This window comes from Penaeus japonicus, unplaced genomic scaffold (genome assembly GCF_977035675.1).
Source record: "Penaeus japonicus unplaced genomic scaffold, GWHDUDI00000001_assembly GWHDUDI00000024, whole genome shotgun sequence".
In the NCBI taxonomy this organism is placed as follows: Eukaryota; Metazoa; Arthropoda; class Malacostraca; order Decapoda; family Penaeidae; genus Penaeus; species Penaeus japonicus.
This window is the reverse complement of record NW_028234426.1, coordinates 31291064-31318563: the sequence shown is the minus strand read 5'-3', so window position 1 is coordinate 31318563 and position 27500 is coordinate 31291064. Positions and strand designations below refer to the sequence as shown.

The following is a 27500-nucleotide window of genomic DNA, read 5'->3' as shown; positions in this document are numbered from 1 at the left end:
CCTGGTGTTTATGGCATCCGACCTGAGGCTCATTAAAACGTAACAAGCGGTCGGCTCGACCTGTATTGTTCTTCATAACACCATCTCGTCGTACACCCCCCCCCCGCCTCCCATCCCACTAATCCGGTGCTTTTCCCGCCCCACGGAAGAAGTCAGACTTCTTCCAGATAGAGTCATCTAAATGTAGGCCAACTCAGGGCCCTTTCCAATGTCTCACCTTCTAACGTACGAGCATGACCTATGACCTCGTGTCATTGCAGTGAATGATCTCCGGATCATACCCCCCCTTTTCATAATCACCCCTAACCCCTTGTACTATATCATATATTCATCGCGTTGGGGCTTCGCTGCCCTCTTTGACCCCCCGTAGCTCACCTTGGCCACTTGGCTGACCTTCCCTCGTTAAACGCTGCTTTGTATCGTTCCGATGATGCATAAAGCAGGAAGGACATAACTTCCGTTCCTCGCTCCCCTCCCCCCCCTCTTCTTTTTAGCCTAGCCTGCACCCCTACCACCTGCCGCGTCATTCACACGTCAAACCAGAACGTGACAGGCCCATGTGACAACTCCATCCCACATGGTTGCGTCACGATCTTCAACCGTAACCCCCCCTCCCCCCTCCCCTCTCCCCCTCCCTCCCTCCCTCTCTCTGTGCCATTTCCAGCCTTCGCTTCCTCGTTCACCAAAATAATTATTCACACATACTTCCTCACCATTACTCATGCCCCTTAATCCCCCCTCACTCGGCTCCTCACTATCGTCACTCATCTGATCATCCTTCATCCTGTATCGGTGGGACATCAGTCATCCTCAGTCAGGTAGGAGTGTGTGTGTGTGTGGGGGGGGGGGGTTCAGTATATAACCAAAATTCGTCTAAATGATCGATTCATCTTGTCTGCAATGGATATACTTATAAATATGCGTAATCTATTTATTTTTTATTTTTTTTTGCAATGGAGATCAAGTATGAAAACATCGACAATAACACATGGCAAAAATTATTTCCCAGAAGACATGAACTGAATTATACTCCGTTAACGCAAAATTTCCCACGACAATCACAACATGAATCATGCGTTTTTACGAAAAGGTTATTTGGATTTAGAAAAAAAATACAAACCCATTTTTCACCGCTATTTTGTCTCGTCGTTCGCTGTAATATTTGTTTTCTATAAATGCCAATCCATCATCCATAACATCATTTCTCATTTCTGTTTTCTCTTTTCTACCCCTTCCTCTCTCCCTCTCCCTCTCCTTCTCTCTGTCTCTACCTACCTACCTACCTACATCTTTAACTTTTTTCCACTCTCACTCTAACTCTCCACACTTCTCACTTCCCATCTCCTTCCCCTTCTCCTTCTCCTTCTCCCTGTACCTGCCCCCCCCCCCCTCTCTCTCTCTCTCTCTCTCTCTCTCTCTCTCTCTCTCTCTCTCTCTCTCTCTCTCTCTCTCTCTCTCTCTCTCTCTCTCTCTCTCTCCCCTGTACTGCATCCTGTTATATAAATAAATTGTGTCCAACTACCAATAAATCAAAATAATGTTTACTGAAACCTGTCATTATGGCTGTCTAAGCTCCCACAGAATGACAGACTGTGCTTGATGACGCGGCTGTGGTAAGCAGACATGGGTCCTGAGATGCTTGCGTCTGAGCATCATCCGAGCAAGAAATCGAGGAAGAGGAGGAGGAGGAGGAGTAGGAACAAGATGAGGGAGGAGAATACGATGAAGGCACAAGCAGGAAGAGAAGGAAGAAGTGGAGGAGGAGGAGGAGGAGGAGGAGGAGGAGGAGGAGGAGGTGGAGGAGGAGGAGGAGGAGGAGGAGGAGGAGGAGGAGGAGGAGGAGGAGGAGGAGGAGGAGGAGGAGGAGGAGGAGGAGGAGGAGGAAGAGGAGGAGCAGGAGGTGGAGGAGGAGGAGCCACACTACGCCACACGCACCGAGGCGACATTCCGACCCTACAAGGAAAGAGCTCAGTCACACACTACAAGAGGCACGACGCGTTACAAACTAGTTAAACCAAGAGTACAACTCTCACCGCGGCGTGACACGTGTACCATGACCTGCAGTAGAGCGGGGTACAACACCTCAGGGAGATCGGGAAATACATTTACCGGAGAGGGGAGACGGGAGAGAGAAGAGGGGGGAGGGAAGATGAGAGAGAGGGAGAGGGAGAGAGAAAGGGAGGGAGGGAGGGAGGGAGGGAGGGAGGGAGGGAGGGAGGGAGGGAGGGAGGGAGAGAGAAAGGGAGGGAGGGAGGGAAGGGGGAGGGGGAGAATGAGAGTGAGAGGGAGAAGGAGAGAGGAATATAGTGAGAGTGAGAGTGAGAGAGTAAGAGGAGAAAGAGTGAGAAAAAGAGAATGAGAGAATGAGAGAATGAGAGAATGAGAGAATGAGAGAGAGAGAGAGAGAGAGAGAGAGAGAGAGAGAGAGAGAGAGAGAGAGAGAGAGAGAGAGAGAGAGAGAGAGAGAGAGAGAGAGAGAGCGCACTTCATCGCCTCGCTTTCCAAAATTGACGCCCTGTTAGGCCCGGTTCCAACACCTCAGGGAGGAGGGGGGAGGGTGGGAGACGGAAAGCATCAATTTGTTTACTGCCTATTTACATATATACATATACGTACATAATACATCCCCTAACAATCGTATGCTAAAGCTGCGTTAATGATTCTATCAGCGATGCCTTGGGCCGCTGCTCATGTGCACGCAGCAAGTGCTTATGAATTCATCCTCAGTGGAAGAGCGTGGAGGAATGCGGGTATTCATGAGACAATGGTCTGATCGTCTTGCTTAAGTTCTCAGCAAGATTTACTGGTATGGGGCCACTTACGCTATCGCCAAATGACAGGCAACGCTACCATTGTGGAAGACAAAAGCCAATTCCCAATCGATAAAAAAGATGCCTGCAAAAAAAATACCAGAGGCTCTGCTCCAACACTCCCGTTCACCAGAACGCTAAGAGCCACATAAACGTATTGATTCCCTCGTTACGAAGTCGATGTTATAAGCAGTCCGTGTTGAGGAGTCCCATGCTGCTCCGGTGCCTCCCTCCGCCCGTGTGAGGCGCCGGGGCACTCCACCTGCGGGATGCTCCTACTTTCTTCCACTTATGGATGGCCGGGAAGCATATACGTCTTGCATGATATTAACAAGACAACGTAACAGCTTAACGAGACAGCGGCTCCTACGCCCACCTTTATGGCTTCTCTACTTAATACGGATTTAGAGGCAGATGCCATGTTATTTCGCTGGGTGTTACTTTTTATTCATATCTTTAGTGGCCGAGGAAATGCATGCACTCAAGCTTGCAAACACACATTCAAAGACGCATACATAAACACACAAGCATAAGCACACAAACACGCACGTGCGTACGTAGAGACGCACGTACGTACGTAGACACATGCACGTACGTAGGACACACGCACGCATGCACATACACAAAGCTCAACGGTGCACAGTGAGAGGCGCGTGCGCAAGGGGTGTTACGGGAGGGAGAGTGCTATCGGCAGAAAGCGGAAAGGTTCTCTTCGTGCACAACAATAATTCCAGCGCCGGCTCTTGTCTGCTGACCTCCTTCATGGCACTCCATGACCCAACATCCGCATTTCCACACCCCGAGCCAGAGCTGAGGTTGGGGGCCCGCGGGTGTTGATAGCGGCACCTTGCCCAGCGCGGGTCGAGGTAACTGAGCTCGGTGCCAGCAGTGGTGGAAATGCACGACCTGGCAGAGGCAAAGTGAGCGCCGGCCTCGGAGAGGCTGCATGAGTAACCCGGGTTGAAGCTTGGAATGGATGCTCGAGGATAATACATCGGCGGCATATCATGCCAGTGTGAGCATTTGATTCACCAGTGAGAATCCGGAATTTCATGAGCTTTATGATCCATCGTAAGAGCTCAAGCATAAGATACTATGTAAGGAGAAAGTAACTTGGGCAAACGAAGTAGGGGAAGAGGGCAACACTGGAACAAAACAGACGGAGCCAAGTTTTTACGAGAGAGAGGTACCGAGACGACTCCTAAACTGTCAACAGCTTCCCTCGCGGTTACACGGAGTAACACAGCCAAACCTACGCATCCATTTCCTCCTCCTTCAACGAGCTCCCACTCCAAAGCTCATCAAAGGCAATGGCACCTCCACTTCATGACCGCCCAATGAGAGTCTCAGACTCACTCTGCATGCCGGCAATAATCATGTAAATTAGTAATTAGAAAGTTAGAATGGGTGAGGACGCCACCTCTCTCTCCCCCGCCCCACCCCGCCGCCCTCACCTCCTGACCTGCTCAAACGCGATCCTCTCCCCGTCGCTGAAATCCGAAACTCATCTGGAGTCCAGCTTGAGCCTGTACCTAATTGGAAGAGCATCTGCCTCATACCAAAACAAAACGCCAGAATATGTACTCCCCCGCAGGAAGCCTCACGCGATCTGGGGATTATGCGTTGCAGTGAACAAAAAAAAGACTAATGCAACATGTCGAGACACACCGTCGAACTTATGCAAATCATTCACATTAGGATATGAGGCGCAAGGAATGAAAAGCGTGTATACGCCTGTCTACTGAGCTTGTTGCTTATCAATAAACGTTGCACAATGGTTCCTGTAAATTGAATGCAGCGGGAACATGGCTCCAGAGTTACTGATTACTAGCTAATTCGACTGTGCTGTTCAGAATTGTTTTTCTTTTATTTTTGGATCTAAGCACTGCCAATGGGTTATAAATCCAAGAATAATAAGAAAAAAAGACGATAACCGTGAATGACTGAGTGAGTGAGTGAGTGAGTGAGTGAGTGAGTGAGTGAGTGAGTGAGTGAGTGAGAGAGAGTGAGTGTGAGTGAAAAGGAAAGAGGGGGGAGAGTGAGATAGAGACAGAGATATAGATAGATAGATAGATAGATAGATAGATACATAGATAGATAGAGAGAGAGCGAAAGAGAGAGTGAGATAGAGAAAAAGAGAGAAACAGATAAACGACAACTCATGTGACCCACGAGAGTACTGGCGCATTCAACTGGACCGCCTCACTTTCTAAGCAGAGACAAACAGAAGCGTTCGTACGTGCTGCAGGAATCCCTATCAAAGCTCCCCCTCTCCTCCCCCCCCTAATGACACCCCCCCACTGCGGTACCCTGCGAAGTGAGCCTCAACGCCGTCGAGTAGCCCCCTTTCTCCTCCTGCTGTTCCCGACACTATCACACGCCACAGTAACGCAATTTGTTTGCCGTGTTCGAGCCATCTGTCACTTCCTTTTAACTCCCGTGGCGCCCACATCAAAAAAGCGACTCCCGTGAGCGACATCGTCATCATTATCATCTCTATTCCACGAACCAGTTGTACCGCCCCCAGCAAGAATCCCTCCCTGGCTTCCTCCCTCCTGCTAATCTATATTCACCCCCTTCCCTTCCCATCCCCCATGCCCTTCTACCCACGGCAATAACCGTCCGATTTCTTTCCCTGAAGCGGCAGGGACAAGAAGGCAGTAGTGCCTTTCCCATTGTCCCATTAAGGCAGGTGTCGGCGAGTCATCGAAGTCATCGAAGTCACCGAGCGTCGAGTGGGCGCGCGTGCCGGGCTTCCCAACAAGCGGCCGGGCGGCTCGCGTTTCGGTCTCACGGCGCCTTTGGAGGATTGCTAATGAAAGACGCGGCGAGACCCCGGCGGAAACGATTGCGAATCGATTTACATCTTCTCTAGTCGCCACCTGTCGGCGAAAATTCTGCTGGACCGAGATGACACTGTGACGCGCCAATTCCACTGACATACAAAGACGCATCTTCAGCAGCAGTAAAAATGTCACACCTGCCGCGAGGCACGAAGAAGATACAAAAGCATTTACGAGGCAACTTGCACATCAACCTTGCAGCTCCACGCCCGCCTGGCTGGAGAGTCCGCGTGCCCAGACTTCATCACCAGTGGTTGAGAGAGAGAGAGAGAGAGAGAGAGAGAGAGAGAGAGAGAGAGAGAGAGAGAGAGAGAGAGAGAGAGAGAGAGAGAGAGAGAGAGAGAGAGAGAGAGAGAGACCTGTGTACGTATACGTGCACGTGCAACCTTTGTGTGAGCGCATGTAGTTATGCTACCCACTCATCCATCACGGTGGCACACATCCATCTCCCCGAACAGGTAGCCTACGTGATATAGGCTACGCGCAGGCTTTTTTATCAAAATAAAAAAGGTGATGCGCACTGCTGAACGCCGAAAATAAACCCATGACCGTGCCTTCCCTGCACACAAGGCACCGGTCACAGCGTGGCGATGTGGGCCACGAGCGCAGCGACGCCGCCAACAAGGCAACACAACAAAAGCGTGGAAAGTTGCCGCGGGGAGCCAGCGCTAGACTTTCCATCGCCGCACAAAGCCGTCCGGGATGCTGTCTCTTGCCTCTCCTCTGTTCTAGAGAGTGGACTCATTTCACTAGCATCACCAACCCAAGAGCATCCCACCCTTAGGTAGATGGGAAGGGATAGAGGGAAAGGGGAATGGATGGGGGGCGAGAGAGGGGAAGGGGAGAGGAGGGGAGCGAGAGAGGGAAAAGGAGTGGGGGCGGAACAGGGAGAGTAAGCGGAAGAGGGAGGAAAGGAGCCGAAGAGGGAGAGAAAAAGGGAGGGAGGAAGAGAAAGAGGGAGGGAGGGAAAGAGGGAGGGAGAAAGGGAGGGAGAGAGAGCTTGGCTCTTGGTAGCTCCTTTGGCATACGATGGGTACAGTGCCACGCTCCCTTGGCATCATCAAAAGCCTGCGACTCGCGTGGCACAACACCGAGGGCCCGATCCGTCTTAGGCATTAGTGTTAAATGTCAAGGTGTCACTGCGGTTTCCTGTCATATAAGCGACGCTGAATACTTTCCATTAGTGCCTTCCTCTACAAATCCTATGCAATCACGAGGATACAACGCCCTACCTCTAGGTGCCGATTAACGGTTACATAAATACATAGTTCACGTATATGCACACGTATATATGTATGTATGGTGAGTTTTGTGCACCGTATGTGTGGATGGATGAATGGATGGAGATATAAAGGGGTGAAGAAAGATAAATTAATGAATATATATATATGCAAGCAAGTTCTCGGTTATATAAAAATATGTAACGTCACAAGGATGTGAATCAAGGATTACGAAATACTCCTACATTGCAGTGTATGATTGTGGTGCAATTTTCGCAACGTGGATCAGAAAATTGTTTCCTTCGCTCAGTTGTCCGTAAAAAACAGCATATTCAGAAAAATAAACACACAGTAAATTCTTTCGACAAGAAACTGTGACAAAGAAAACGTAAATATTCTTTACTAGTTTCAAGAAGTTCCACATAAAAAATGCGCAGTTTCCTGCCCTGTAATTTTCGCCAAGTAAAACTAGCAGAGTTTGAGTAAGAGTCGCTTGCATGGGGAACGGGAGGGGGGAGGGGCGCCCCCGTCGCTGCAGCAAAGGACAGGTGAGATGGAGTGGAGGAGGAAGTGGAGGAGGGAGTGGAAGGAGAGGAGGAGGGAGTGGAGGAGGGGGAGGAGGGAGTGGAGGAAGGAGAGGAGGAGGGAGAGGAGGAGGATGGAGAGAAGGGAGGGAGAGGAGGAGGGAGAGGAGGAGGAGGAGGAGGAGGAGGGAGAGAAGGGAGGGGGAGGAAAAAGAGGGGAAGAAAAAAATAGGGGTAGAAAGAAAACATGTGGGAGGGAAGAGGAGAAGAAAGAGAATGAGGAGAGAGGGATGTAGGAGAAGAGAGAGAGAAAAGGGAATAGAAGAATGGGAAAATAGAGAGAGGATGGAGGAGAATAGGAAGAGAGAGGAGGGAGGAGAATAGGAAAAGAGAGAGAGGAAGGGGGGAGAATAGGAAAAGAGATAGGGAAGTAGTAGCGGGAGTGTGGAAAGAGGGGGTGAAGAATGATATGCTTGTCCTGATCAGCAGCTGTTGTTGGCCGGGCAGCTGCATACCCCAGAGGTAAGGGGAGGGGGTTAGAGGAAGGTGAAGGAGAAAGAGAAGAAGGGGAAGAGAGGAGGAGGAGGAGGGTGATAAGGAAACAAGGTAGTGGCAACGTTAGCAAATGTCCCCCCACCCCACCCCCACCCCCACCCCCACCCCCTACGCGTGTGCTTCTAGTACCGTCGAGACTTTCACTCGCGATCTCGCCTGCCTGCCATCTGCTTCCATGCCTCTCGTGCCCCGTGCAGACCTCTATGTTTCTTTGCCGCGCCATCTATTCTTCTCCCCCGTTCCGCTTTCCCTCCGCGTACAAGGAAAACCCCGAAAGGCAGAAAACAAGAACACTAGATATGTGTTTCCTCAATGTAACGAAACCGAGAAGGTGACAAATCTTCATTTCGCGAGGGGCTAAGTGACCCCCACCCGCCAGGTCGCGCCCTCCCCAACCTCCCCGCTCGCGAATGGCGTTTACACAACTTATCATTTCGGGTCGAGGACTGCCGAGGACTGAGGGGGTGGGGTGGGGTGGGGTAGGATGGGGTGAGGGATGGGGAGGGGCACGTGTACTTTACTACGCTCAATTCGCAAAAACTTCCCCAGCAACGTATTTCCGCTTCTGTGCACACCAATCCATGCGGAGAGGAGAGGCGGAGAGGCAGAATACATATACGGTGTATGTATGCGCGTATGTATGCGTGTATGTATGCGTGCATGTACCAGATTTCAATTAATCGATAATAATCAGACACAAACATAACCATCAAATTCATTTTGATTCTACATGCACCGCAAATATCAGAATAATTACAAATCAATTTACACTATTTTGTGTACTCTGTCACTATTCATCATCCAAAAAATATCTAATACTATAATACAGATTGATTGAAACAGTCGCAACAAAACTGCATTTCAGGATTTAATCCTGCATATTGAAACAAGATTTGGATTTATAATGAAAATATATATACATATATTGATTTTCAACATTTTTCCATCCCTGTGTGTGCGCGCGTGTACGTGTGCGTGCGTTTGTGTGTGTGTGTGTGTGTGTGTGTGTGTGTGTGTGTGTGTGTGTGTGTGTGTGTGTGTGTGTGTGTGTGTGTGTGTGTGTGTGTGTGTGTGTGTGTGTGAGAGAGAGAGAGAGAGAGAGAGAGAGAGAGAGAGAGAGAGAGAGAGAGAGAGAGAGAGAGAGAGAGAGAGAGAGAGAAATGTGTCTGTAAGAAAAATATACATATACATACAACTTCCAGTAGCCATAAAAAGTCAAGAGCAGAAGAAACGACAGAGCGCAACTGGTCAAAGGAATATTCCCCAACACAAACGAGCGGTGGAAACGAAGCTGACAATGGCTGACCGCCGCTGGGTGTTGGCCGCCGCCTGACACCGATTGCAAGTGTCGAGAAAGTGGCGGCCATTAACAAGCTCTTGGGCCGTTCGGTCGGTCGCGAGGTCAGCGCTGACAGCCTCCGAGACAGCGTTCGGAGGGATATGCAAGCCGCAGACGTCTCCACCCCCCGACCCCCACCCCCCTCTTCCCTCTCCCCACTCCACGGCCTTAGCGTGACGCGGCGTGCATGCGTCGACGCGCGTGTCCTTGCAACACGCGTGAAGAGGAGGTTTTTAGCCAAGGTAAATGAGCAAATCCTTCTGCTCTGACACCGACGCCCGAAGTGACATCACGGGCAGAGCATCCCGCGCGCCCACTCGGTTGAGACACACACACTTCACCTCGACGTCGAGAGGAGGCAATAAAAAAGGACCATAAAGTTTATACATGGCTGTTCATCCTCTCACCATACCACACTGTGCCACGCCACGCCACGCCACGCCACGCCACGCCACGCCACGCCATGACGCAACGCAACGCTTCCACGCGCCTCGCTGTCTGCAATGTGCTGTCTCTTCCACTCGAAACCTTCAGACCTTCCATCCAAAACGAAAACGTTTTGTCAAAAAGTACACGACATGCATGTAAAAATGCCAGGGAAAGGGAGGGAGGAAAGTGGTTGGATGGATGGATGGATGGATGGATGGACGGTTGGTTGATTGGTTGGTACGTTGATAGATATGTAGGTAGGTAAGTAGGTAGGCACGTAAGGAGGCACGTAAGGAGGCACGTAGGTAGTTAGTAGTTAGCAGGTAAGGTAGGGAGGTAGGGAGGTAGGGAGGTAGGGAGGTAGGGAGGTAGGGAGATAGGGAAGTAGAGAGGTGGGGAGGTAGGGAGGTAGGCAGGTAAACAGGCTACACAGGCAAACAGGCGCACGTGTGCGTGCGTGCGTGCGTGAGGGAGAGAGAGACACGCCATAATCCGCGAAAGCAACCAGTAACCATTAGCCGACACAAGCTTACACAAAGCCTACGAAAGGATCTGCATATGACGTAGTTGTCTCCGCCCCCCCCCCCCAACAAAACCTTACCGTTGCACTGCCGCCCCCCCCCCCACACAAGAAAAAAAAATCAAAGCAGCCGTACACATGCAGAGGGCACAGGGGGGTGGGATCGGGGTCACGTGGCATCACCCTGCGGCATCTTATCCTTCTCTCTTTGTCTTTCTCCCTCTCCCTCACCCCTTCACCCTCTCACCCCAGCCTCTGTCTCTCTTCTTCACCCTCTCTAAGTCCATCATCCCCTCTCTTTCCCTTCATCTTTCCCTCTCCCTCCTCCTCTTCTTAGCATCTCTAAGGCCCTTATAAATCTCAGTACTTCTAGTCTCGCATCTCGGAGCAACACACGCAACCATACACACAAATAAACACACACATTCACGTAAATGCAACGAGGAAAGTGGGAAAATGAAAAGAAAAAATAATGAAAAAGTAAAAGATGGCGCACAATAGGAAACCAGCAAAGAGAGTACGAAGAGAGAAAAGTGAAGATAGCAAAGCCACGAAAAGATAAGAAAGAAGATAAAAAAGGAGAAGATGGAGGAGGAGGAGGAGGGAGGGAAGGTGACAAAAAAAAGTGTGGAGAAAGAAGAGCACCGCCCACATCCTCTAAACCACGCCCATATAAGGAGCGTGGTACCAAATCTCACCTTTCCTTCCCACACACCAACACATGTCACACAGAAATACATACAGACATACAGACACACACACACATATACGCACACCGCCCACACGTACCTTCCTCCTCGCTACTGCTTCATCAATCCCTTTCCCAAATGTGCAATAAAGCGTACCAACCACTTCCTTCGCTTGTCACGCTACGTGCCCGGTGCGGTCTGCTTGTGTACCCAGAGTGGTCGTGTTCTTTGCATGGTGCTCTTCTTGGGTATCTGTACCCGATTTGGCCTAACAGTGTATCCAGTGCGGCCCGGCTGTGTGGTCTCCGTGAAACTAACTGAGGTCTTGTCGTATGTGTATCCGTGTATCAAACCCATTCTGTCACTGGCACCACAGTAAAAGATGCCATACGGGAGTGCCCCTGGCCCATATCGCACGGCCACCACACCATAAACAAAACGAAGGTGCCACTTTCGACATGTCATGGTGCCTCGCAAAATCACCTTATCACGATGACAAGTCTCGTCATAGCACGGCAAGAAGAAAGAGGGAGAGAGGAGGGGAGGGGAGTAAAAGAACCTCTTTGAAGGTAAAAAAGATTTCGAGAGGGATGACGTAATAATAAAGAAGGATGAAGCCTCTGCACAGGGCGTTGAGCAACAACAGAATCCTTCTTCTGCACCTAAAGCTGCCTACGGCACACGTCAGCTGCGTGGCCAATACAGGTGTCGCGCGCCGTGTCCAAGACCGATATGTCATTAGCAGGTTGACGTAACAATTCGCGACAGCATATGTTATGGCTTCGGCCTCGAAGCTACGGATCTCTTGTGTAATAAGATGGATCTCCGTTTGAAAGTACAGGGTACAGAATACGAAACATTTATGATGATATTATCTGACAACATTAAGAGAAGCAAGATCAATAAAAAATATAAAGAATTTCAATAATGAATATGATGGTAATGATAATGCCGATGGCAAATAATGATGATACTAATAAAGAAAACAAGCATTAGTCTACAAATTAATACATTCTCTTTAAATAATACCTTTCACCCATATAACGCCACTAACCTCTTCCTTACAAACAACGAAATCCCCGCGGGGTCGCACAAACAAACACAAACAACTATGGCCCTTGAGCGCCGAGAGGAAAGCCGTGACGCTGCCAGTCTGTCTCGGGGCCCGCGTGTTAGTTACCCAAGGTCACCTCTCTTCGCACTCTCTGACTTTGCCAAAAAAAAAAGTTTCAAAAGTCACTCCCCCCCCAAACCAACATCAAAAAATAATAATAACAAAAAGGCCGTCGTGATGACAAGGCCTACGTCAGCCATCAAGTCCTTGTCCGTCAGCCGTCACACGTCAGCCGAGACGCGCCGCCGGCCATAAAACACTGGACGCTTTGGCTCTCGAAACCGGTAAGAAGGTTTAATGTGAAGGATGACCATGATCGTGCTTTCGGATACTCGTGTGAGGAGAATGTGATGGGAAGAAAAAGAGAGGGACGCAAGGAGAGAGAAGGGGGAGAGAAGGGAGAAGGGAGAGAAAAGAAACGAGAGTGAGAAGGGAAAACATAACCAAACGGAAGGGAATAACAACAGAATCGGAGGGAGGGAGGTATAGCGGGGGAGAGGAAGGGGGGGGATAGAGGGGAGAGAGAGAGGAGGAGGTATAGCGGGGAAGAGGAAGGGAAGAGAGGGATGGTTGGAGGGAGAGGGAGAAGAGAGGAAAAGGAAGTGGGTCAGGGAGAGAAAGAGGAAGGTAGGGAGAATGAGATGCACGGAAAGAAAAAGAAAGAGGGGGAGGGGAGAGAAAGGAAGAGAGGGAGGGGGAGGGGGGAGGGGGGGGAGGAAGGGAGGGAGAGCGGGAGAGAGAGAAAAAGGAATGGAAGGAAAGGAAGGAGGGAAGGAAGAAGGGAGAGAGGGAAGGAAGGAAGAAGGGAGAGAGGGAAGGAGAGGAGAGGGAGGAGGGAGAGGGAGGAGGGAGAGGGAAGGAGAGAGGAAGGAGATGGAGAGGGAGGAGGAGATGGAGGAGGAGGGAGAGAGGGAGAGAGGGAGGGAGGAGGGGGAGGGAGGGAGAGAGAGAGAGAAGAGAGGGAGAGGAGAGAGAGAGAGGAGAGAGAGAGAGAGAGAGAGAGAGAGAGAGAGAGAGAGAGAGAGAGAGAGAGAGAGAGAGAGAGAGAGAGAGAGGGGGGGGGGGAGAAAGTGAAAGAGGAAGCAAAAAGAGACAAAGAGAAAGAAAAGAAAGAGAAAAGAGAGGAAGAGAAAGGAAGAGAAAGACAGAAGGAGAAAGAGACAGAACACATGCAAGTGTGAATGCAACCTCACGCAGGTCCAGTGCTGCCGGATGTTCCCACGGCGCGACCGGGCTTCTCACTGCAACTGACACAAGAGAAATCAGCCATCTAACTCAATCAGGCTCAAATGTCCACCTCCTGTCACGCTGACCGGCGCGGTCGGGTCATCAGCGTTTGAGAGGTCATGCAGAATGCTGAATGCATGAAGCAGCCTCGTGACGATAGCGGCTATTTGGCTGTAATGATTTAGTGAATATGTTGCATTTCGTATTTCTCTTTTTTTCTACCGTTCTCCTCGCATGCAATCACAGTATCGACGAGAAATCTGAGATATGAAAATTGCGTTTTAAAAAAGTTGGATCAACTGTGGTATCTGGCAAGAGTAAATAATGATCTATGTCAGCGGTGCAGCTATCAATTCATAAAATACAATTATGAACGGTAATAAAATGAAGTAAAAAAATAAAAATAAAACCCAACTGCAATCATAACGGAGGTAATGACGATAACAGGTGAAATCTAATTCGCGGAAAGTGCACTGGAGAAGGAAGTGCGAGGGGGGAGGGGGCGGAGGGGGGAGGTGTTGTCAGTGATATTTCACCCGAATTCAAATGTCCCTTGATCTATCCCATCCACAAGTACCTGTAACTAATATCATAATGCACAGACATCCGGGAGGAAAGCTATTTTAGTTCTTGTATACAGTCAACGCAGTGTCCAAGATCTGAAATGAAACTGTGATTTGTTTATTTGCGTTGTATTTCATTTCCTCATGGGGAGGGAGAGAAAGGGGGGATATCTATGTATCTCCCTTTCTGATTGTGTCTTCGCATGTACCGTGCTTAGAGCGACTGTCTGAATTCACAATAGTTTATATACATATTAACACATTTTCCGAACGATCCACAACAACAAACCAAACAAATCGATATGTAAGACGGCGAAAAAAAAACATTACCAAAATTTAGCCAAATAAACCCCTAACGAGCTAATTACTCCCTCCATAATGAGCCAATTACCCCACCCCCCCTACAGCAGTTTCCTTCACATTACGCCATTCGAGACCAATACAGCAAACATTGGCAATAACAAGAAGAGTCACGCCTTCAAGTGGTCATCATTATGCAAGCTAACGAGTATCCCCGGCCGAGAGAGTATGGGGAAATTGACTAATCGCCCGCTCGCTCGTCCACTCGTTCACTCTCTCACTCTACTCGCTCACTCGCTCTCTCTGCCGCACCCCCGACATCTGGCTCCATTGCTGCTGTTGCGGTACGTTGATTTCATTGTTGTTTTACCTTCACGTGGCATTATTTTTTTTTTTTGTCTTTTCCTTCTCTTTCCTAAGAACAGACCCACAACAGCGGGATGGATATCGTGCAATTGGGCAATTATCTGCGATTTCGCAAGTGGCATAGCTCACTTGTCCTTAGCCTTTCCTAATCCTTTCATTACGTAAATTAGGCGATAGGGAGGGAGGGAGAGGGGGAAAGGGAGGGAGAGGGAGAGGGAGAGGGAGAGGGAGAGGGAGAGAGAGGGAGGGGGAGAGAGAGAGAGAGAGAGAGAGAGAGAGAGAGAGGGAGGGGAAGAGAGAGAGAGGGGGGGAGAGAGAGAGAGAGAGAGAGAGAGAGAGAGAGAGAGAGAGAGAGAGAGAGAGAGAGAGAGAGAGAGAGAGGGAGGGAGAGAGAGAGGGGGGGAGGGAGGGGGAGGGAGAGAGAGAGAGAGAGAGAGAGGGAGAGAGAGAGAGAGAGAGAGAGAGAGAGAGAGAGAGAGAGAGAGAGGGAGAGAGAGAGAGAGAGAGAGAGGGAGAGAGAGAGAGAGAGAGAGAGAGAGGGGGAGAGAGAGAGAGAGAGAGAGAGAGGGAGGGGGGGAGAGGGAGAGAAAAAATATAAACATATTTCGTCTCCCTTAATATTTCCAATTTGAAATGCACGCATGGATGCTCGCTTACGCAGTCCACGACTACATGCAATCATTACTTTTCCTTTCTCTTTTCATAAATATCTAATATCCACTTTCTCCCCTTTCTACATGTACGCCGTTATGAGTAAGCAGGCTTGGCCCTCACAAACTCCGGAACTGCAGATCACAGCATATGATGAATGTTAATGTTTACAAGGGCAAACTCACCAAGACTCAGCACAAGGAACTGGGTGACTCAGCTCAACACGTACGCGTGCAAACATACGCATTTGTACACTACAAGCGCACGCACACAAACAAGAGAGAGAAGGAGAAAGAAAATGAAAATGAAGAGAACGAGAGAAGAGCAAAGACAGGAATAAAAGAGAAGAGAAGAAGGGGGAAGATAGGAGAAGAGGATAAGAGAGGAGAGAGATAAACCTATGGAGTATCCTTGTATATATCATCGAGGCCTATCAGTTCCACATGCAACTAACGCCACAATCCATTAAGGGACCAACGAACCATGGGCGGCCGTATCTTAAAAAACACATCAGGATCTTAACACATCCCTACCCCTATCCCTCCATCCCCTGTCCCCATGTCCCTGACTCAAGGGCTGAGATAATGGCTAACATATCTCAGCAGCCAAGATGTTTCATTACACGTAATCTTGCGGCGTGCGACGATTGGGCGGTGGGCGGTGGGTGGCGAGGAACGGACTCTCGGACCCCGCCTTGCCTCACTCGAATCGCCGAGTAAACAACTATCGTCACACTGCAGGATTGTAAATAAATCTCTCGCTTAGCAACAGCCGCCATTCAACCCACTCGCCTCCATCTGTCCTCTCTCCTCTGGTCTCTTGAATCGGATATTCTCTCTCTTTAGTTATTTTCATCATCTGTGTTAGACAGTGTCAGTGTGTGTCTGTGTCTCTGTCCTTTTTCAATTCTGACTTGCCATCCCTCTTCAGTTTTTTATTCTTTTTTTTTTTTACATTTATCCCCTAGTCTCATTACCGTATTTTTTGCCTTTCAGACCTCCTGTTTTTCCTTTCTCCCCTCCCGGCGCAGAATGAGTCATTTAGTGCCTGGGTGGTGAAGAGAAGGAGGGTCACACATTAATGCTCAGACAGGCCCAGAGATAAGCGGCTCTCGGCGTCACACTATGAGGTTATAAAAAAAAGCCTGAGAGGAAGATTGAAGGAAGAGGGAGGAGCTAAGAGCTTGCCAAATACCGGAACAAAGAGCTCATTTTCTTCCCGAGTTGGGTTAAGAAAGAAAGAAAAAATAACTGTGAACGGCCCCCACACGAACGACACAAAGCCAAGGTCCCTTTCTTCTTTCGTAACTATCAACATAAACGACCCTCATGCCTTCTCCAATAGACAATACCTGAAGCCGCTGAAAGAGCACTTTTTACTGGGGGTTCTTTGCCGATATATGACACCCTCAACACAGAAAAACAACAGGAATACAATATCACACTAACAGCATGACGCAGTTTTAGGTGACTCCCACACTACCGGACCTACACCATACGTCTCCCAAGACTGCGCCCCCTTTCTTTATTTTCTAGTTCCTTTTTTCCGCTCTCTCATCCTTTTCTATTCCCTCCATCTCTCTTTCTCTCTTCATTTTCTCTTCCTTTTTCCTCTCTTTTCTTCTTTTCCTCGTCCCTCTTTCAGGCCTTTCCGTCTTTTTCTCTTCCCTATTTCTTTGTTCCCTTTTTAGTCTTCATCTACACTCTCTTTCTTAACGTTCTTTCCTTCATCCTCGCCTCCTACTCCCCACTCTCTCCTCTCGATCTTCCATCACTATTGACAGCTCTAAGAACCCTCACTGATGAACTTGGCTATGAACCCCACGGATACATCTCGCCGACTCATAGTAAACGAACCCTCCTTATGCCCAAGGGAAAGGAAAATAAACAAATCAATATAAATAAAAATAGACCCCATTAATCTTTAAAAAAAATCAAAATCCATTTTTGTTTGTGTGTAACGTCAGTCACCCTCTCCGACCAAAACTTCCCTCGGCAAAAACTTCCAACTACAGCCAGTACGACTTACAAGAGTGCATGTCATACCACACGCGGGAAAATGCACGAACAAAAATCAATCGAGTTTTCACCCAATGCAATGCAATAAGTGCAAGTTTCTCTTTTCTGGCTATCAACTGACCTTTGGGTGAATTAGCCGAATGTGAACTCCTTCAACCGAAAACGAATATATAAATTCATTCGGGAAAAGAAACGGAGAAACAATAAAACACGCAAATAATTACCGAGATACATTCACTTAATTACCAGACCCCCTCCCCCCCCTAAAAATGTATATATATATAATGAAACTTTCGGAATCAATAAATAACGACAAGCCGTCAATTACACGATGACGAGAGTAATTAAGAGACATTCTCAAGTCCCAATCACTGTCGCCGACCTGATGACGCCGAAGCCAGAGTCACTCCCACTGGACACGCCTCTTAACTCGCCCTCTTACTCAACGTGATTAACTGGCCACTTCAATCCTCTTGACGCCGCGGAGTCTCGTAGTGATAGGCGGAGTGTAGACTACATCGGCCACAACACCGCCTTTGGTGGACTATCTTGAAAATAATCCTTGCCTAATAGTGCCTATCTGAACGCCTTTGCACCCCCTCCCCTTTGCTATACACTATCGGCGTGCATAGGGGGGGGGGTGTCACTGAGAGGTCCCACATGGTCGCAAACCCTTCAGAGCACCCACGACAAAATGGACTCTCATGTTACGTTCTCTGGGGTGGGAAGGGGGTTGTTCTAAAATTTTACCCTTCACTTTTGAAATTTCCCATATTTCATATCCCAACGACTCGACAGTCCCTGAAAGCAAACCTCAGCATTAGTACAGTCCTACAGGATCAAAGCAAGCACATAGGTCTTTATGCGTTTCTTCCGTAGGTTTCGAATGCGTGGATTATGTAACAGCTTCTCGAACCTCGATGCCTTCTACCCAACAAATAAGAAACGAGAAACAAACAAAACATACAAACTTACTTCCATAACACATATGCTTGTCCGCACACATACGTAAGAACCCACGGAAGAAAACCATATAAACATACACAGAACTTCTCATACCCGTCCTTTTGAAGGACTTCATACTGTTAGCATTTCTCGATCGCACAAGTACTCATTCTCCTTCCCTATTCATTTTTATTTCTCTTCTCATTCTCACTCCCAATCTTACTCTTACCCACCCACTAACCCATTCACTCACCCCTCTCTCTCCCTCTCTCCCTTTATCTCTATCTCTATCTCTATCCCTCTCCCTCTCTTCTTTTCCTTGGAGGTCGTCACGGGCAGCAGGTAGTGAGAGCATCAGGGTCAGAGTTGAGGGGCAGAGATGGAGGGGAATCATGCAAACGCAGAGTTGAGGGTCGCGCTGGACACGGATTGACCTCCTACCCCTACACCCTACCCCTTACCCCCTACTTTCTACCCCCTACGCCCTTTCCTTCAACACAAACACAAATGAAACGAAACGTCACTATAAGAATAGAATATTTCATCAGTTGTGACTATTTTCTTTCATCTGTATACACACGTTTCTGAGTCCGTAGCTTTTTTTTCTCTTTTTTTTTTTATTCATAAACGCAAATTATACATTCGCGGGACCTCTTTGCATTCCCATGACACCCCTAAACCGCCGTCAAAAGACATTGGACTCCTTTTATAATGTTTTTTGTTTCGTTTTGTTTTTTGTTTTTTTGTTTTTTTTTTACAATGTTTTTTGTTTCGTTTTTCTTTCTTTCTTTTTTTTGGTTGTCGCGGTCATCGTCTTCGTCGCCGTCCCATGAAGTACTACCCACGCGTTAGGCCTCGTGTTTTCGCCGCGGGTCACCCAGCCTCTGTCTTTGAACTTCGCAACACCTGTCGCAGCTATCCTCGTCGTGTCGAACCACCTGCCGCCATGGTATCACTTGCGCCACTCTCCTCTGTCGCAGCTGTGGACACCCTCTCTCGCTCCTCTCAACCCCCATCTAGTGGGTGCAGTGAGGTTTAGAGTCTAGTCTAGAATCTGCAAGATATATATTGACAGGTTTGGTCGATCGTGCGATTCCTACCTTGCTTTGAAGTGAAGTTTTCAATACACTTGTTCCATTCCACACTGTCACTCACCTGAAAGAAATGGAAAACAAATTAATGATCAATGACACAAGAGAAAACTACATTAGTCACTCAGTCCATCTGGGAATAGAGGGAGGGAGGGAGAGGGGGAGAGGGGGAGAGGGGGAGAGGGGAGGAGAGGGGGGAGGGAGGGAGAGGGGGAGGAGAGAGAGGGAGAGAGAGAGAGAGAGAGAGAGAGAGAGAGAGAGAGAGAGAGAGAGGGAGAGAGAGAGAGAGAGAGAGAGAGAGAGAGGGAGAGAGAGAGAGAGAGAGAGAGAGAAAGGAGAGGGAGAGAGGGAGAGAGAGAGAGAAAGGAGAGGGAGAGAGGGAGAGAGAGAGAGAAAGGAGAGGGAGAGAGGGAGAGAGAGAGAGAGAGAGAGAGAGGGAGAGAGAGAGAGAGAGAGAGAGAGAGAGAGAGAGAGAGAGAGAGAGAGAGAGAGACATCTACAACACAAACACGCGCGCACGGCCAGCGTCCACCAAAGGACATCCGGCAACAGCGGCGGGACATCACAACACATCTATCTACCTGGCGTGCGTGACGGAGCTCTTTTGCCTGTCACTCCAGCCTTGATATCTCAATGCTTACATTATCATGTATGATTTATGATACACGTTAAAGCCTTGTGCTTAAAGCTTTTAGTACTAACTCACTCTCTCACACATACAGACAGACACAGACGCAGCCACAAATACACACATGCACAGAAATACACAGGTACACACACATATTCTCTCTCTCTCTCTCTCCTGCTCTCTTACTCTCTTACTCTCTGTCTCTCTCTCACTTACTCACCCTTCTGTACATATGATCGGGTGCAAATTCCCACAAAAGAGAACACAGTTACAGTGAACGTTATCCTACCCCGGATGTGTTCATCACTTCTACCAAACTGTTTTCATCCTGTTAAAACTTTATCTTATCTGCTGCGAGTAAACACCGAAAGTTGTTTCTGAACAATTTCGCCACTCAATATCATCTGTTAGGAATTGGCACGGAATAAATCCCTGTTCTCGAACTTCTCAAAATTACGCCATGCTCTAACAATCATGCACAAAACAACAACAATAATATAACAATACCAATAATGATGATAATCTACACCATGTCGTTATCAACACGCATATCATTACCAATAACGTTACAAAAGTATAATGTTATCATTTCTATAATCATATCATTCTCGTTTTTAATATCATAAATATAAATTTTACCGAAAGGGCAAACATAAATAAATAAATAAATAATTGATAAACTGCACCAACTACGAGTCAATCAATCGATCAGCCATAACCCCGCCAAACAGGCAACCCACAATTCCAAAGAAAAATCCACATTTCGCGAACAAAACAAAAAAAAAGTCGCAAAGCGCCCCAGCCCCGTTGAGAAGAAGTCCAGAAAGTCCAAAATCATGCCATAAATTCGACCAATTCAGCAAGGACCGGCAATAATGGCTTGTCAAACGTGTCATCCACTCGCTGATTTATTAGCTGTCACTCGATATGCTTCGACCCTTAATCATCGGCGCTTCTGCCTCCTTTCAAGCGCCGCTCGCTCGCCGACGGAGACGGGGACGACGCCGACGACAAGGTTTGCAATGATGCTCGCGCAGGAAGGGGACGATGCGAACTCTTCTCAGCGGTTGCAACGCTGAGACTGGAAGGTTATCACGGCCTTGTTGTGCTCTGGTTCTCTTCTCATTGTTATTGCCCTAATTCTTATTACTATTACTGTTATCGTATTCATCATTACTTCTAACCGCCATCAAGACCATCTCTTCAAAGTGATCGCAAACTCAGACCTAACCACCTTCCACGTTATCCTCTGCACACCACCACCATTCCCGCTACCACAATCACCAGCATGATTACCCGAGTGGTCCCGGCGAGCCAGCTGGTAGCAACCAGTGCAACGCCCTGCCAAATGCCCGCCGGTCCCGTCTTCCATATTTGTCCCAGCGCGGGGCTCTGGCATCTCATTAACTTATCTCCTCGTTGTGTTCCTGTTCGTTCTGTTTACGCAGCGAGAGTGAGGCCTATCCTTGGTTCCCACGCTAATCTGCATGCTCGCCTGTACCTGGGACTCGAAGCAAGAGCAGTCATGAACCAGCCATGAGGTGGACCACTCGAGTGAAATGGCCACGGGCCTCCCTGACGACTGGCCCAAGGTCAGAAAACGGTACCGAACCTTATAAAAAAAAAAAGCCCTGCCAAAAGATAATTTGCCTAGATTTCTCTCTCTTGCGTTTATGTAAATTTATATTTAAAAAAATGTTGGTTTCCATAACAGTTACTTTTTACCATACATAACACAGCTTGTCTGAAGGCCTTCAATTTCATTATTGCATATCATTCTCGCAGAGTATGATGGTCATCCGCAACACCATTCCAAGAGTGGGTAGCGGTGTTTGCTAGTGACCGGCACGGCGACCTTCCAACGTGCTAGGGGGACACAATAGGCCAACGTAGCTTGTAGTTCGAAAAAAGATTTGAGTACACATAAAACATTACTCAAGGCGTGGGCAATTTCTTTTATTTACTCGGATCATACACAGGGTTCCCGAAACAAAGGATAGAAGTAGACCTACTGATAAGTGTCAATCGCAACGGCCTTCTCTCCGGCCACGCCTCGTGAATCAAGTCGTCACGCGCAGGCTATTGATGGCGGTGTATTATCTCGCCATAAGAACACGAAAAGACGAATTACCACGTCCCCCAAGGCTGACCGAGCAACGCCGCCGTCTTCGCCTAGCTACCTCCTCGTCGCACTCTCAAGGTGACGAACAAAAAAGTGCCACGTCACCTGCGGGAATGTGCGGTGCCACTCGTCGCCGCGAATTCCGGGCGTGACGGTCGCTGGCGGTAACAGACACCAACGGAGGGTCGCGACACTTTGTATACTACGAGTTAGAAAAGGGCTTGGCAACACTTACTCTGCCAACATTACTCTCTAATCACTATACTTGTTGTGGTCTCGGGAGAACGCTGTGAGGCGGAACGCTAAAATGAGAATAAAAAAGCGTAATTGCATAAACGCCGCCCTAATGAGTAGCACGTGTACACCCAGGTTCCAACAGTAGACGGGGTTGACAGTGACGATAATGGTCACAAACAAACACAGAAGGAGAGAGAGGCTGGGTGGAAGGACATCCAGAGAGAGTAGAAACGGAAAATGAAAAAAATATAAGACAAGCAAATGCGACGAAGAGGGGGGGAGGGGGTAATATACATCATTCTACGCAAAATGATAAACCTCCACCTAAACCACAAGGTAAAGACTCTTGACAAAGTATCCCAGAAGAGTATGACGTCAAGTATTCTCCGATCACCCCAATGCCCAGGAAGGAGAGATTTCAAGGGTAAGGGAGTGCGTCGGGGTAAGGGAAGGGGGCACACCTGTGACCTTGAACCTCCTGTCCGCTCACCCATAGCCACGGCATTCGTCATGAGATAGCGCTGTAGTGGAGTGTTTCGGATCTGAGGAACACTCCTCGAATTCATGGCGACGCGAAGACTCGGTTCTTCGTAGAAATTATTGCAATTCCAGGAGGTTACATTGCAACGTAATCGTCTCGCTTAAGAACTATTCTTAGTGGCAGGAAACGTGACGAAACTGTTCTGCTGAACATTCAGAATGAATATTATTAAAATTCGACACAAAATCAGAACACGCGATAGCCGTGGAATGAATACAATGAAATTCCGCAGAGCCACTTACTTTCAGACTTTGTGACAGTGACCGACTTGATAAGTGTGCAACAATACGTTTTGTTATCATCGGCTAGATACGAAAGCTTTGATGGGATAATCAAGGATTGTATAATGAAACCGCCCCTAGCTGAAGCCATTGTCATGTAAGATAAACTAATAAAGGCTATTTCCTAGAATCCCTATCTACAATAGTACGGTGTTTCCCACGGACAGAAATGTATTGTTGGGTGTTCAGTAACGTTAAGGTTTCGTGTATTAACATACGAGAGCTTCCTATAACAAAATGCAGGCTTTAGTACTATATTATCAAACATTTTGATACTACAAATTATAAATCCAAATACAGCCCAATCTAAGGTTCTTATTAAGAGCGAGGGAGTGGTACCCTGGGTGTCAAACACATCACCATCCCATCGACTCAGCATGGCCCCACCTCCTACAGGCCCGAGCCTTAATCCTAGCACCAGCATCCCGGACTCTACCTTCCTTAGCCTCTCCTCTACCCTCCCCTCCCCTCCCCATTACCTTGCCCCCTTTGCACCCCTCGAAGGGCCTCCACCACACCATCGCATTTCCACCTTGGCCCTGGCATCCTTGCACTGGGCCTCACGATCCCTAACAAGGATCCAGCATCATCGACCGAGTCAGTCACACGCCAGCCCTGATCTTCTCGCATCAAAGATCTCAGGAGTCTACTTAATAACCGCGATTTCTATTATGCTTTTATTCCGCTTCGAAAAAAAATAATTTTCATCTTAAACCCATTTATCCTGGTGGTCCTTGCTTGTCTCAGTGGCGTCGCAGGGGCGCGTCACTTAATCAACAGCGTTAGGAGGATCACTCACCTGACCGTGACACTGAGCAGTCACAGACTTCAAGGCCTATTTAAGCGGGGGGAACGGGGTTGGCGGGGGGAAGGGAAGGGGGGGGGGATATACAACGTGGGACTAAAGTGTTCGGAGGAAGAAGATTCGCGCATGTTTATTCATCCCGGGAAGAGGCGTGTCGTGACCCTCACTGCTGTTGAGACTGAGCAGGTGGTGCGAACGCTCCGCTCTTCTGCCTGGTCGGAGGATTAGCCAATCCATCCACTTCGAGAAGCTCCTCTCCACCGTCCCTCTCCTCCACCCCTTTCCCCCCTCTTTTCGTGCAGCTAGTGACTATTCTATTTTCTACCAAGATGTTAAAAAAAAATCGTCTACTAAAGGAGCCTAATCACAACAGGTTCACTATCAGAGTCGTAAGACACGTAGCGACGTCTGAGGCAGCCATGCCCTCCCGCCAGAGCGCTGCCAGGGCCCACCACGGGGCATACACCGTTCTGCCCTCCCACACTTACCGGGGCATTACCATATCAAAAGGCGCGCCGCCTCCTCCCACGCCTGCCTCCGGGAGTGTGTCCTGGATGCTTGGAAATTGGGGACTCCTCGCACGCGTTCCCACACCTGTCACAAGCGCGAATAAGACAATATGCAAAGGGAGAGTGACTCCTTTCACTCTCATCGGGAATATATAAACATATCTCGTAGTGGCTGGACAGCGTAAAAGTATGTTCATGCAGAGAGGCACTTCCACTGCCTGATTCATCTGATATTAATTCATGATGTATACATAAGTATGTTCAATTGCCAACACAGTAAGAAAAATAATATTGCTTGATTCCGCAGAAATAATGAAGTCAACCCCACAGAAGTGAAGCATGTACTATAGAGTGGTTATACAACCCCCCCCCTACCTCTCTGACTAGCAGCTGCCATGATAAAGTGCCCCGTGATGCCCTGCAGTGCCTGGCTCGCATCATCTGAAGGAGGGGCACGCCACCACCTGCATCCCTAACCATTAGTCAATCCTTACTAGGCCAATGTATATAGGCCAGTCAATATCTCCCTTTATAGGTTCCATCCACCTCCGATCCTTTTAAACTTCGAATCATTTAAATTATATCATCTGATACATCCAACTGACTTGTTTTCAACTGATTCTCCCTTCGTTGTTTTGCCCATTTGTTCAGCATGACTTTTCAATATATATCACTTAACCCTATCCTCTGGATATAATGTATCTCTTCTTTTATTTCAAATTTGTCCCCCGATTTTGAGATAATTGCAGTTATAAAAAGTTTTATATTCGGTTCCCTTGAAAACACACACACTCTTTCTCCTCCTCCTCCTCTGCTCTGTCATATTTCCTCATCACGTATCTCTTGCCATGTTTTCTTTCTCCTTTCTTCTCTTTTCATCCTTAATCATTAAGAATTGTCTCATCTATTCCTTTTTAACCCAACAACTATAATCGTAACCTCTACTTATGATAGTGCACCATTATCGAAATCCTTCTCTCCATCATCCACGATTGCGTCGTGAAGAAGTAATGTCCTCTTGAGAATAAAATTATCGTCAACGAGGAATATCCGCGCATGAATGTCGTTATTAAAGATACTTCCTTGCCTGCCGCAAATTATTTCCTCAATCAACATTTCTCGTCGGTATCTCAATTACGATTAGTTAAGTCTATAAAAAAGAACAATAATCCAGCATACACGTGGAACCACTGAACCAATGCAAACCTGCTACGTGATTTTCCTTCGTCGTCATGCGATCCCTCTTCCCCTTCGTTCTCGTGTACTTCGATGTCGTCGTCATGCGATTCCTCTCTGTCGTCATGCGATTCTCCTTCGCTCACCTCCGTGGCCTTCAGATCGCCGTCGCCGTTTTCCTGCCGGAGGGACCCCGCGGCCCTGCCCTCCGGTGCCGCCTCGCTCTCACCTGCGCCTTCACCCGCGACCTCTTCTCCCGCGGTTCTCACGTCACTGGCACACAGGGGGCAGGCTCCGGCCGTGGCGCGCCTCGCTTCTTTCCTTTCGCACACGGAACACCCGCCCACTCTCCGCAGGTAGTCGTCGACCTCCTCCTCCTTGAAACGGATGATGGAGTTCTTCTTGAGGTGGACGTCGAGGTCGGGCACTTCCATGTTTTCCAGATCGCTGTCTTTCCTCCTGAGGATGGCCTGGATGACGTCATCGTCCCCCATCACCACGTCCACGGCGTCTCCCTCGGCGACGGCCCCGGGGGCTGGCTCTTGCACATCCTCTCCGTCGTGGAAGTGACACTCCGTGTGGGCGTGGTGGAGGGGCGGGGTGCTGGACCTCGCCACCCCATTGGTCTCCGGCAGGCTAAAGCTCTTGATGAGAGGCTGGGACTGCCTGCGTGTGGGTCGAGGCCCCTTCCGCTTGAAGCTGAGTTTCCTCTTCCACATGATGAGGATGCTAGGTGTATCTCACAAACCCACCTAGTCTGTTACTGCATTCAGATGAGGCCTATCCTCTACACCAGGCCCCAGAGAAGAAAATCACTTATAGACAAACTACAGATTGCTATATGTTTCCGTATACCTATAATATTGTATCTACAAAAAATCCTCAAAGGATCAAAACAGTTCTTGGGTCTGCAATTCAGCTTCTGGTTTTCTGGGCCGCAGCTATTACGCTCAGCGATCATATAATTGGCCCACCGTTTTTATTTCATCTCCGATCCAGTTCAGACGTAAGACTACACGTTAACACTAAATGACAACTGGAAAATTCTGTGACATCGGGAACTCCGTTATGAGATGATGTCCGAAACATGCTATTTTGTTCATAAACACGTACATGAAGAACTTGCTCGATGAAAAAAAAAATCGTAATATAAATTTCACACAGAATAAGAAAATCGTAGAAGAAATGAACAGTTCACAACCGTTTCTACGGATAACTAAAAGAAAAGATCACTCTACTGCGTAAGTCCCATCGGACACCACTGACACAAGTGGACTGGCACTCCGACTGGCACTGCTAGCGATAAGAGCAACCGCCGCCGGATATCGCGCTATCTGTGCTATCCATCTCCCTTGTTACAACACTAAAAAGCCTTTTCTACGGAATGACACTATCGCTGGATCTACTGTGACCTTTTGCCTTGTAGCTATTATAAAACTGACATCTGGAATTCAACTAGCTGTTATGAACACGAGAATAACTAAACTAAGATTATATAATATAAATAAGCTTTTATAAGATTTTCATTTTTTTTTCAATGTTCAATGTTTTTTATCCAAGCAATGTAAGATATGTAGAAATATAAAACAATACTATCTATATCCCCCAGATTAAAAAAGAAACGTGGCATACACATAATACTCGAAGGCCCATCATCATCTATGGAAAAATAGTAAAAAAATAAAATCCTTTGTCTACCTGGTTAATTCCTTCTCATCCTATCTCAAATTCCTCCAAGCCTCTTCCTATTACTCTTTTATCACATCTTTACTGCCCCCCCCCCCACACACACACCATCCTAACCCTCAATCCTCTCCCGCTTTAGCACAAGTCCCAGCCTCCGACCGACCTGTGCGAGAGATGTTGGGTGTGTTCCCATCCCGTCAGAGCGAGGTCAAACACAGGGTGACCCGTGTGACCTCTAACACACATCTTACACCAGCCTATGAGCTGCTGCGTGTTATCCATATTGATGCCGAATATACACGAACTTGCGA

At 48.2% G+C, this 27500-nt stretch overlaps 1 protein-coding gene across 15 annotated transcripts in view; it reads right to left on the bottom strand.

Moving 5' to 3' along the window:
* Positions 1-27500, bottom strand: part of siz (Brefeldin-resistant Arf-GEF family protein schizo) — a 396560-nt gene that overhangs the window by 148007 nt on the left and 221053 nt on the right. For 3 of the 15 annotated variants that reach the window (XM_086550993.1, XM_086550994.1, XM_086550998.1), the window contains exon 1: positions 25534-26798. The exons of 11 other annotated variants lie outside the window; for them this stretch is intronic. In XM_086550993.1, coding sequence (XP_086407119.1) covers positions 25534-26222 — 689 coding nt within the window. In that variant the 5' untranslated portion in view covers positions 26223-26798. Of the gene's footprint in view, positions 1-25533; positions 26808-27500 lie in introns of those variants that run through there. One more of the 15 variants, XM_086550997.1, reaches the window with a different exon arrangement.